The sequence below is a fragment of the Hoplias malabaricus genome, chromosome 16 (genome assembly GCF_029633855.1).
Source record: "Hoplias malabaricus isolate fHopMal1 chromosome 16, fHopMal1.hap1, whole genome shotgun sequence".
Lineage (NCBI taxonomy): Eukaryota > Metazoa > Chordata > Actinopteri > Characiformes > Erythrinidae > Hoplias > Hoplias malabaricus.
Window position 1 is genome coordinate 19,304,269 of NC_089815.1, and position 13,043 is coordinate 19,317,311.

At 38.7% G+C, this 13,043-nt stretch overlaps 1 protein-coding gene across 1 annotated transcript; it reads left to right on the forward strand.

Annotated features, from left to right (window-relative positions):
- The first annotated feature begins 9,476 nt into the window (after positions 1–9,476).
- LOC136671368 (granzyme B-like) lies at positions 9,477–12,535 on the forward strand. Its single transcript, XM_066647041.1, has 5 exons — positions 9,477–9,514; positions 9,712–9,891; positions 11,036–11,177; positions 11,961–12,212; positions 12,473–12,535. Exons 1-5 carry the CDS (start codon positions 9,477–9,479, stop codon positions 12,533–12,535), a joined length of 675 nt encoding a protein of 224 aa, XP_066503138.1.
- The last annotated feature ends 508 nt before the right edge of the window (positions 12,536–13,043 follow it).

A 13,043-nucleotide genomic window follows, 5' to 3' on the forward strand; every position in this document is an offset into this window, starting at 1 on the left:
TCGTGCTGCTCGCCGAGCACGAGTTGCAGATTTAGCGGGTTTAGGGGGTCTGATGGGTGCACTTTTGAGGGATTCCCCCAGAGGTGCGCCCCTGTTAGCCTCACCTCCGTTGTCCTGAGGTAGGAGGCTAACAGCCCCTACCCTTAACCCCCCCCAAGAATTTCCCCGGACCTGAGGGGATAATCCTCCAGCGAGGGGGAGACTCCAGCCCGCTTTCTCCTCCGGATCCGTCGATTCCCGCTGGAGCAATTACTCGATTCATGAATCGAGTCCTCTGTTCGGGGGAAAGGAACCGCACCGGGCATGAGCTGCAGCCGTTGACTCCATTCAGAGGCTGCTCTTAAAGCCTCCTCCACGGGATCTCTGAGGCCTGTGAGAAACGGAGTCCGGTGAATAACACATCCCTTAAACGAGTAGTCCGTGCTAGCTGTGTCCGTATTGTGATCGGTCATTCTGTCAGGATCACGGAGGGGCGGACTGACGGAGGCGGACGCATTCGCTAAAACACAGTAAACGTTTATTCACGGAAAATTAACAAAACAAAGACACTTTCGACAGAAGGTAAACAAGCTTGACTGGACACTAAGAAATAAACGGGGTAAATAGGACAGACAGAAAACAAAGCTAAACGACGACAAAGGAAATGAAACGACAACGGGGAAAACTACGGAGATAGACAGATAACATGACCGACAGAACTGAAGACAACGGAGAAATGAGCAATGATAGACAGAAAGAGCCACATAGAAGGGGAAAACAACCAAAAAAGTGCCAGGATGTGACAAACGGCACTGCAGTTGGGATTGTTTCATTTGGTGATGAAAACTGCAGTAAATATTTTACCCCAGGAGCCTCAAAATATTTAACAGATCGAAATCAGGCTGTTGATTTAAATTTAGGTTTTTGAGCTTTTTCAGAACCCAGGATTACATGATGTGGAGTTTCACAGGGAGTGCTTTACATACACCGTAGTTACGTCTGTAAGGGAATGGCGTGTTGGGGGACAGTGTTCCTCCTCTTTTTTTTTCAAGGAGGGAATGCGATCCCCTAGTATTTTGAGGAGATGTATCAAATGTAAAGAAAGCCCAGTTTCAGTTGCTTACTGGATGTAACCAAAAGCTAGTGGCAGACGTGAGCAATTTGGATTTTATTATAAAAAGAGCAAAGCAAAATTGAGAAAAACAAGCCAAGACCAAGCCCAAGAAATACTCAGAAGACTAAATCCAGAGGCAAAAATAGAGAAAAAGTATTACATAAGAATTATGTACACCCGAAGACAAAATAGAAGAAAATGTGGCCATTCTTCACAAAATTACAGCCCTAAAACAAGGTTTAACACCGCCCCTCCTTCACCTACTGCCACAAGTGCAGAGAGCCGATGTTAGCACCTGCCTCAAGCCTCTGCTGTGCTGTTTTCACCTGTAGCATGCTTATTCCCCATAATATTTATGTGTTCTCATAAATGTATAATTGTGTTTAAAACATTCAGTTTAGGCCTAGTTGTTGTTATTGTTACTGTAGTAATTATTGTTAATAATGTTGTAGGAAACAATTTTATTACTTTGTGTTAGTGGACAAATATCCTTAAATGATGATTAGTTAAAACTAGAAATTATAACTACATATTCATTGTGTGAAATCTTGTATCTTATATGCACTCATATGAATGACTAACCAGTATTTACACATGTAGTAAACATTTTAGATTCTGCACGACTAACTGGCATTATGGCTCACCTTCTTAAATTCTTAAACATCTAACCTTGAACACGTGCACTATAGGCTTTTAGCATGCTCACATTAATCACAAGCGTTGGTCAGCACGGCTGAAGTGTAGGGGCACGGGGTGACCCTGAAGTCCATTAGGGACTCTCTAAATTTTCCTCCAGGAGAAGGAGGCATGGGAAGAAAAGGTCCATTGTCAAGACTGGATGTGATGAATGTTTTTGGGGTCAAGGGATGCATGTGAAACTTGCACGCGAACGACCTGAGTACTAACGTGAAAATATGCATATTAACATATGCTAATCAGCCAGAAACGCCTCACCAGCAAGGGGATACATCATATGGGGTATAACTGTGGAGTCAGATTTGGAAGAGGTCAGAGCTTTACTTGGAAAGGGCATTAGACTGTTTTTTCATGTATTAAGTTCTCCTGGATCCAGTATTGTTAAATAAATACTTTGATTTGCTTAGAACTTCACTCGACTTGTTTCTGCGACTCTTCCGGAACGAACACGTCTCCCCGAAGAGGGAGGGTGTATTTTGGACCTTTTGGATATTTTTAAATTATAATTACTTTGAGAACGGTCCAAGAGAACAATTTAATCTTCAATAATTCTTAGTAAAAAATTTAGTTAATTTTGTGTTTAGCATGCACATTTCAAATACATAAAAAGCAAAAAACACATGCAAAATTTCAGGCAGGATTTGGCCTTATGCCCCTGGAACAGAAGAAGAACCAGGGGCCACATATTTATGTGGTAAAAATCAAAGGTGGTATTTGGAGGTTTTGGTTTGATAATGGGTGGTACTTGGTCTAAAAAGCCTGAGAGCCTCTGAGTTAAGTAATAACAAAACTTTAGAAGTTGGACCACACCCACCTCCTCCTGAGTCCTATACTGTATTTACCCTGCAAACTCACATCATTTCCATGTTGGAAAAACTTGCTCTCTCCTGCTTCGGACCTTTGGTGGTGCCAAATGTCAGCTCCCCTTTTGGGCTTCTCATTTTCACGTCATCCCTCTATATCATCTTTTCATTTCCCATCTCATTGTTTTCACTTTTCCTTGTATGTTACTGGAACGTCATCTTTAAATGACATACTTGCCAACTGAGGACCTATCATTTTTCATTAATGCTGCTGTAATTTTTGGCAGCACATATGTAATGTATGTTGTGACATCAAATGAAATATTTTATTTAAACATTTTTCATTTAGTTTTTTTCACTTCATTAGTGACTTCTACTTTTGTAAATCTACTTTTAAAGCAACACACATTTCTACAAAATTTTAGAGCCAGTCACTGAGTAAAATACAAAACTTCATACGACATCATAATATTTTAAGATTATTATATAGTAATTATTTTGAGATTAAAATTGTAATATTTTGGGCATTAAGTCACTGAACAACCAGCCTCCAGATTCTACAGTAAAAACACATGCCAATTATTCCCTTTGGATCAGAAACAATGTTCTCTAGGGCTAAAGTAAGGTTTACTAATAACATCCCAATAACAGGAAAACTGAATTTCCTCTAAATTGTTGGCTTTTCTATCTTTTATAATTTTTATAACACTTATGAGGGGCCATGATTGTTTATGTTAGTAAACTACAGTAAATAATTCCAATGAAGCAGCGATGTTATATACTTGATATTTATATCAGTGGAATTTCAAACAACACTGAAAAGCAGGAGGTGCTGCAGTACCCTCAGCACCCAAACTTCCCATATCTCTGGTTCCATTCATACCAGTGCAACAGACAATCCTTTACTTGTCATCTTTCTTAGTGGTCTTTGAAATGAACCCATTGCAAGAAATGAGTTTCTTTTCTGCTATCGAAGCAGGGAGGTGAATAAGCCGGTTTGTCATATATTAACAAGAAGAAGAGAATGCTGAGTTTAATAATAGGTTTAATAATTCTAAAAGTCTCCTAATGATAATTATTAAATTGTCATGTATAGCTCTGTCTAGTGTTTTCCTGCTGTCTGTGTCTCATTGTTTCTTGTGTTTGTCAAGTATGTATTAGCACATGGCTCTTTGTTTTGTTTTGTTCCTGTTTCTTCCTTGTCTCCACCTTTGCTCCGTTGTCTCCTTGTCTTCTTTGTGGTCTGCCCCCTCCTTATGAATTCTCAGGTGTTTCTTGTTTGAGTGGTTGTCTTATAGTCCATGTCTGTGGTTCCTGTTTGTGGGTCATTGTAGAAGATTCTGTGTATTGAGATTGTGGTATGTTTGTGGTCTGTATTTCTGTCCTTGTTTTTGATTCCTGCTTTATTTAGTGTTTCATGCTGCAAAAGTTCTGAGCTCTTCTTCTTATGCCTTTGGCCAGAGACACAGTCATATTCAGAGGACCATTCTGCAGGAGCCTGTGGCCTTCTCATCACTGGATCTGCACCCTTTGGCAAACCACAGGCACGTCTGTCCTGGACTCCAGGCTCAAACGTTGGAGGTTTCTTTCATGCTTGGGGCATGGAATCTAGTGATGCTGGGCTGCTTCCTAATTTGCTAATATAAACACAGAAATAAAACATTGGCTGAAAAATGTTCTATTGTTTTGAGGCAATGGCTGTAAACTTATTTAAAATAGATTCATGCTGGAGTGAATCCCTATTTCTTCTCTCTCGATTCATTCTGCTCTTCTCTTCTGGAGTGACACTGCAATTGCACATGGGTGCTACATTTTCTTCTCTATTCTAGTTTCTCAGAGTAACTGATCCAAATTGGTCTGCACTTCTTATTCAGCTCTCTTCTGCGTCCCTGAGCCTTAGATTTTCCAACGAGATAGGCACTCTTCTGGATAAATCTGGATAAGGGGTCATAAGGTCTCCAGGGGGCAAGAAAGGAACATGAATTCAACATATTCCCTCTGAAAAAATGCTTATTCAAAAGCTTTTCAAACCATGTAATTGAACCTTCCATAATTTCCACTGATTTATAAAAACATTCTCATGTTTCACATGGTATACATTCATTCATTAGTTTTCTGTAACTGCTTATCCAGCTCAGTGTTGAAGTTCTCTGAATGACTTTAGGTTATGCTGAAATAATTATGCTCTTGTGAGAAACTCGTGTAGGAAGATTGTGAAAGCAAAATTGTTTGGTCATAATTGCAAAGGCATGATTCAGAAATGTAACAATTTTGGTTTGGTTCATTTACTCCTAAAAGAACACTGATTCTTTGTCTTGTCAAATCTAGTAAATTAAATATAATGTCATCATTTCAGAGAGGTTCAACTAAGAGAGCCATTGCCTCAAGGCACTCGTTAAACAGCTAAATATATATTTCTATGTTATGTAGCAAATTAAGAAGCTGTAGTTTAGTCCAGCGATGCTCGATGCTACACCCTGGACATGAAAGAAACCTCTGATCTCTGAACCCTGAAAGTGTTAGAACAAGAGCTTCAGGCCTCAGTCTGTGGCCTAGAAAAAGAGGTGCGTGTCCCTGAATTGCCAAAGAACACTGATGGAGAATGCCATCGGCTCCCTCAGAGTGGTCACCTACTAAGGCTGTGTCTCTGAGCAAAGCCATTGGAAGAAGAGGAACAGCGGATGCATGCTGCTGTGTTTGCACCAAGGTGACATGGCTCTGGGAGTGTCCATACTCGGCACGTCTGAGAAGCCCTCTACTCACACTGTCCCCCACCCCACACACACCCCAGGGAGAACATAAGGTTATGTGGTTCGTTTTATGTGTGTAATGTACCTTTAAGGAGCAATACTGGACTTTTAAACACTGTTGTATCTTTAAAGGTACATTTACACAGTTTGTACCTTTAGTGAATAATATTGTACCTGTACCATGCCTTTTCTTTCGGAGAGTGTTTGAAGGACTGGCGCTCCCTCCAGGGTGTGTTCCTGCCTTGCACCCAGTGATTCCGGGTAGGCTCTGGTAGCCTCTTCTCTAAGAACAAAAAGAAAGAAAAAAACACATCTCTATCCAGTGTGAGGCTAAACAGAGGTTTCTCTCACACATTTCTCCCCTTTGCTTTACCTTTACCTTTTATAATTTTACTTAGGAAATCCTTTTGGTTTAAAATGTTGTACTTTTACCCACTGTTCTCTGAGTGGGTTTTGTTCCTAGCTTCAACCATTGTATTACAGCCTCCCTTTTCTGTAATAAACTGTTTTTACCTGTTATTTGTTTCTACTTTCTACGCTTTTGTTTTTTATTCTATCTAACAAAATTACTCATCTAATCTCCTTCACACCACATTCATAATTTGTCTTTATTTTAGTTTTGAGTCTTTGAGTCACTTGCCTGTGATGGTTCAAACGGCGAGCATCCACACGACTAATCAACTGACTTGTGGGTTGAATCCCCTACTGGATGAACAATTGTAATCTTCCAATCTTCCAGTTCAATATTACATTTAAAAAACCAGCTGTGTGGATAAAACCAATCCTTAGAGATTTATTTGTGTGTGTGCGATTCTTGTACAGAATTCTCACTTTCTGGTCAGATTCAATTTGAGGGCCAAGAACCATTCAGCGGATCAATCATAATAAAATAAATAATAATTATTATAACTTATTCTGGGAGTTGGTTTGTTCTCCCCGTGTCTGTGTGGGTTTCCTCCCACAGTCCAAAAAACACATGTTGGTAGGTGGGTTGGCGACTCAAAAGTGTCCGTAGGAGTGTGTGTGTGTGTGTTGCCCTGTGAAGGACTTTCGCCCCCTCCAGGGTGTGTTCCTGCCTTGCACCCAATGATTCCAGGTAGGCTCTGGACCCACCACGACCCTGAATTGGATAAGCGGTTACAGATAATGAATGAATGAATGAATAACTTATTCTGGGAGATGTGGATCAGACACAGCAGTACTGCTGAAGTATATGACATACAGGTGCATCTCTCTAAATTAGCATATCATCAAAATATATTTATTTCAGTAATTCAATTCAAAAAGTGAAACTCATAGATTCATTTCTTTTCATAGATTCATTTCATTTCATAGATTCATTTATTTTAATGCTGATGATTATCAAAACCCAAAAGTCATTATTTCAGAAAATTAGAATATTATATAAGAGAAATGTAACAAATGATCCTTTTGCATGCATCAATGCAGTGTGGCATGGAGGTGATCAGTCTGTGGCACTGCTGAGGTGTTATAGAAGCCAAGGTTGCTTTGATAAGGATCTTCAGCTCGTCTGTATTGATGGGTCTGGTGTCTCTCATTTTCCTCTTGACAATTCCTTATATTCTCTATGGGTTTTAGTTCGGGCGAGTTTGCTGGCCAATAAAGCCCAGTGATACTGTGGTTATTAAACTAGGTATTGGTACTTTTGGCAGTGTGGACAGGTGCAAGTTCATGCTGGAAAATGAAACCCACATCTCCATAAAGCTTGTCAGAAGAGGGAAGCATGAAGTGCTCTAAAATGTCCTGGTAGACGGCTGCACTGACTTTGGACTTGATATAACACAGTGGACCAACACCAGTAGACCACATGTCTCCCCAAACCATCACTGATTGTGGAAACTTCACACTAGACTCAAGCAGCTTGGATTGTGTGCCTCTCCATTCTGGGACATTTTGGGACCTCGATTTCCAAATGAAATGCTAAATTTACATTAATCTGAAAACAAGACGAATGAACAACAGTCCAGTCCTTTTTTCTCCTTGGCCCAGGGAAGAAGCTTCTGGCGTTGTCTCTGGGTCATGAGAGATATATGTCACTGATGTTGTGAGGCCACGTTAAAAGCCAAGATTTTTAGTTGATTTTTTTTCTTTTTTTTTTTCTTATTGACTCCTACTTTTGTATAAAGACTTTCAGCCAGTTGGTAAATACAATACAAGACTTATATATAACATCATAGTAATTTTGAGATTATTTTTACAGTAATTATTTTGAGTTAAAAATTGTAATATTTTGTCCATTCAGTCACTGGGCAACCAGACTCTAAAATCCTACATTTCAACACATGCCCATTATTCCAGGGGGATCTGAATCATGTTCTATAGGGCTATATCATTCTAAACTTTTGCAAACTTCAACGCAGGGTCCAAAAGCATCTTTTGTTATTGGAGATTTTTGATTGTGTAACCTTTCAAGATAAAGACTGTACTCTTAACCTTCTGAGTAATGTGTAGTTACTTAGTAAAACAGCTCTTCAGCAACGGCAATGAGTGAACGCTTCCTTGTTGTCATGGAAACAGTCAACCTTTACTGCCACAATTTCTCAGTTAGTAAAAACAGTAAGTGCAGTAAATCCCTTACTGTTTTCCCCTAGTTAAGCGTTTGAGGGATTTTATGCAACACACTTAAGTAATTACCTTCAAAAAACATTTCCTCACGTTTGCTGCTCTCCAAGGTGTTGGCATGCTCTAAACCGGTCTAATGTGTTTGCGAAGTCCCAGTGTCTGTAAATGTAAAAAAAAGTGTCTCTGTCCGTATGCTTGGCTTTTTCTCTCTGCTCATTTGAGGATTTTAGAAAATGAAGAGACAGCCAAACGTTGAAAAGCATGAACTGAGATGAGGATATTGCTCTTGTCCTGCTCCACGAGTGGGTAATATTGACTTATTTTTGCTGTAGATTGCACTGACTCTAAATTCGGGAGAGCACTGACCTGGAAGAAAGTAATCACAGACCTAAAGTGTTTCAAAACTAAACAACTCATGTATCAAATGAGTTTCTGTGCTAATTCAAACAATGAAGAAAAACCTACAGACAAGTTACACTTCAGGTATGCACAATCAACAGTCCTTTTCCCCTTTAACATACCATTCTACCTTGGGGTCCCTACCACATTTCTGCTTGCACCTGTGATTGTAATGTCTACTGCAACATCTACCTCAAATCTGCTGACTAATGTGCTGTCCATGTAAATTTGTATGTATAAATATATCTCCTGATTTCTGGAAGACTGTCAATAAATTTTTATTATACTAGTGTATAATGACAATAATTACTCTTATCTCTTAAAAATGCAGTACTTCTGAACATAAACAACCAGAGAGCAACGCTTTCCTTATGAAATCCTTTTGTGTCCTCAATATATTATTTTGTGGCCTCAAAATACTATATAGTAGCCACGACTTGCTAAATAAACCCACCATGTCACTTTAGGGGCTCCGTAAAAATCCCCATGAAGTTTCGGTTGTGTTTCTGTGTGGAATTTCCTGTACAAACTAAAAATCATTATGGAACGGTCATAAGAAGGAAAACGAACACTCTCAGAAAAACGGTATGGTAGAGGTACATTATTGTTAACTAAAAGTACAAAGAGTGTAACAGTATTATTAAGGTACAATCAGTCAACTGTGTTCCCTAAAGGTACATTACATTCTCCTAAGGTGAGATGCAAATTTGTGTCATATAAAACACACAAAAAAAAACAGTATTTAGGATTTTAAATGGGGTGTATGAAACAAACACATTTCTAAAACCAACTGTAATAGAATAAGCTACATTTATGTTCCCTCTTCTCTGACAGGGTACCAGCAACCTCTTCACAAACTCAGTATGTAAAATTTGCTTCAAACAGCTTGACAGTCTTACAGTGGTCTCTGACCTTTGCACACAACTGGATATCCCTTACTGGTCTTTGAAATGAAACCATGGCAAGAAATGCGTTTCTTTTTCGCTCCTGTAGCAGGGGGGTGAATATGCCGGTTTGTCATATATTATCACAAACATAAGAGGATGCTGAGTCAACATTTGTGAGGTGTGAGTATTTGTGGTGGGCTTAACTTACCCACCCAGATATATATAAATAACCCCATGTATCTGTAGAAAATTTCGCTGTCACATAATGGCTCTCATCTCGCTGCTTCTGCTGGTGGTTGCTCTGCAGCATTGTTTGTGCCAATCTGGTAGGCTTCCGTTGACCTCATTTACTCTGTCTTAATAAAAATTCACAATAATGGACTAAATTAACTTTTTATAAAATGCCAATGACCACTGATTATGTTAACGTTGAAATCTCTAGTTCAGATTACTTGTCGTACCATCATTAAACAGGAGTCTCATAGAAGATTGAATCACAGCTTTTATTTGAACTCTTTCTTCAAAACAGCTTCTGTAGGTATGGACATAGTGAATGGCACAGAGGCTAAACCACACTCCAGACCCTATATGGTTTCAGTTCAAAGAAATGGTCGACACATCTGTGGTGGCTTCTTGGTGTCTGAACACTTCGTCATGACGGCTGCACACTGCTACAATTGGTAAGCTCTATGCTTAGTAACATTTTCACATTGAGTCAGTTTCACATTCCCATTCTCAACGTTGTGGCCTGCGACTTCAGAGAAATAAAGGGCACATGATGTGATTACATTCTAAATGATGTGTGCTGTTAATTATTTCAGAATATTTCTGAATAGTTTGACTAGTTTTAAGCGATTATATCAGGTGAAGCATAATTACAAATTAGAATTATTAGATATTTTGACATTAGAGAATTTTCTTTGTTGCGAGCTGACTTTTTTGGAGTACACTTAGGTAAATCCTAGTAAAGTCTTTTTGTAAAATGGTTTGTTAATTTTGTAAAGCAAGAAACAACTAAAAGCAAATTTTGTGATTTTAATTTAAAAAATATTTATTTTCATAAAATATAGAGGGTGTTTCCTCAGCATTTGCAGGCTCCCCGGTCTGTTTGCATAATGGAAAAGTGTCAGATATATGTATAAAGCCCTGTGTCAGTAAACTGGTATAAAAATTAATAAATAAATAAATAATTTGATAAGTTTTACAGCAAAGTTACAGTGTTAAGAGTTAAATCAATGCTGTTTTAAATGTATGACAGTATAGACTTCACTTATTAGTAACACTATTTTTGTAGCATGTAAAGTTCACATGAAACTGGTTGCACTGAGCATGCATTAACTGTTCCAGTGGGGCTAGGTACAGCCTTAGTCACCAGGGAGGCCAGTATGGTAAGGTAGGACTGTAAGGCTGGCTTGGAGGGGGTGGGTCTGTGATGCCAGGTGTTGTGGGCTTAATTCAGTGAAACCCTGATGAGGGGAGGTGCCTACCTGATGACCCCTGTGAAGAGCTAGTGATACAGTGGCTGGTTTGGATACTCATGTGATGGACTCAGTGAGTAACCGTAGTTGTTATGGATAGCAGGTTGCTGATCAGATCATAAACGACCACAGCCTCCTTCTTGTTGAGGTGTAGGATTCCACAGGAATTTTGGTGTTTGCAGGTAGGCAGAGAGTGTGGTGGGCCCTATGTGAAGCTCTAATTGATTGACACAGGATATTTTACATCTTATGTATAATTATAACTATAGTCCTTTAATTACATTGTAAACACAGGGTGAAGAAAAAATAATCACCATTTTCTCTACTGTTCACTTGTTTCTAACAGGAGTACAGAGCTAACGGTTGTGTTGGGTGCTCACAACTTGCCGAACAGTGACAAAATTCCAGGCCGAATTGCAGTGAAGTTTTACCACATTCATCCAATGTATGACTCCAAAACTCTGAGCAGTGACATCATGCTGCTACAGGTAAACAGCACACACAAAGTTCCAAAGACCCCACTGCACAATAATGAATTGGCAAAAACGTACGCAGTGAAAATATCCTACACTTTGTAAATTACTGTGTGAAAATGAGAAAATCAGATTGAGAGAACGTTTGTAATCTGAGCAGTAAGACAAAAATAACAACCAATAATAACAACAAAAACAATATTAGTAGAATTACAGTAAGTAAATATATAACATGTGAGTGTCTCTCCTCATGTCAGACCAGTATTATTTTAAGTTATCATTTCATTTCCAGTTTTACAGGTTAATAAATAATTCATCATGTTAAATCAAGTGTGCTTTTGATTGAACAAATCCATAAATCAAACAGAATATCTGGAAGCAAACAGACTGAAAATCCATGTCTTTTGAAACAATTTCAGTGAGCACTAAGTATTTGTGGAAACCCATTTTTGAATAGGCATAGTGGGGACACATTCAGACCAAATACATTTATATTAATAGCAACAGAATATGCTCATATTCTGAGTGACTGTTAGTGTTTAAATATGTTACAGATATAGGCAATCAAGTGTTAAAAGTCCTTATGGCAATACTCCTATTGGAATAGCATTGTGAGCCTACCTGGGCAGGGAATTGAACCCTAGATTTCTGCGTTGAAGACAGGGTTTGCCACTCCAGTAACTAAACCATTCCACTAATGGACATTCACATTTGCCAGAAGGACTTAGACTAATATATAAAGTGTCATAAACAAAAGTTAATAAATAGAATGGTTAACCAACATGTGTTTCACTTCAGCTAAACAGAACTGCCCAAAAGAGCAAAGCAATCAGCTGCATTTCCTTACCAAAGAAGGACAAGGAATTCAAGGCCAAATCGAAATGCAGTGTTGCTGGCTGGGGGAAGCAAAAAACCAATGGAACACCCAGTAAAAGTCTGATGGAGGTAGACGTCAGTATTATAGATCAAAAAACATGCTTTAAGTCCTGGTACAGGCAGTACTCCAAGTCAAGGATGCTGTGTGCAGGAGGCCATGGAGGGCTTTGTCAGGTATGGACCAGTACACTTCATTAATGCTGTCTTAGCAATGGTTTTAATTATTATATATACTATTTGTTATAATAAAGTAGTTGTAAGGTTATTATAGGCTTATTTAGATTACATTTCTATGCGTTGTCTGGATACAATACATAACAATATTTTAACAGAATAAATATGATATTTCAAAGAATTAAAACACATTAGATGAAGACACTGACTAGATCTGTGATGTCTTCACTATGTGAATCAGTTATATGAAACAACTTCAGGTGTTTATCCACAGTAAACTAGTGAAGTTCGATACCACAGATTTCCAGATTTTCCAATACTGAGTAAAATTCAGGATGGTATCAGCGATACCGATACCAATACATTGTGCAAATACATGTCCCAGACAGTGAGCATATATTGGTCTACTGGCATTTAAAGGTTTGCACACCACTGACTGTAGACCACTGCTGGTCCACCATTGGACAATTCAGGTTCCTGTCCTGTACAGGATCTAACTAATTTTTTATCCCCTCAAACAGATTTTAAATTCACAGAGAATGTTATTCTGGAAAACAAACTAATACAAATATTACCAACAATTATGAGAGTTATAATAATGATTATAAGCCTGATATAAAATTACCGTATTTTCCGCACTATAAGGCGCACCTAAAAAACTCAAATTATCTCAAAAGCTGACAGTGCGCCTTATAATCCGGTGCGCCTTATATATGGACCAATATTGAGCCAGGTCTCGCAACTACGGTAAGCAGCCGCCTACTTCATTTTCTTCCGCGCGCGGTGCATGCTGGATATATACCGTTATATATATCTCATTTCCATTTGTTT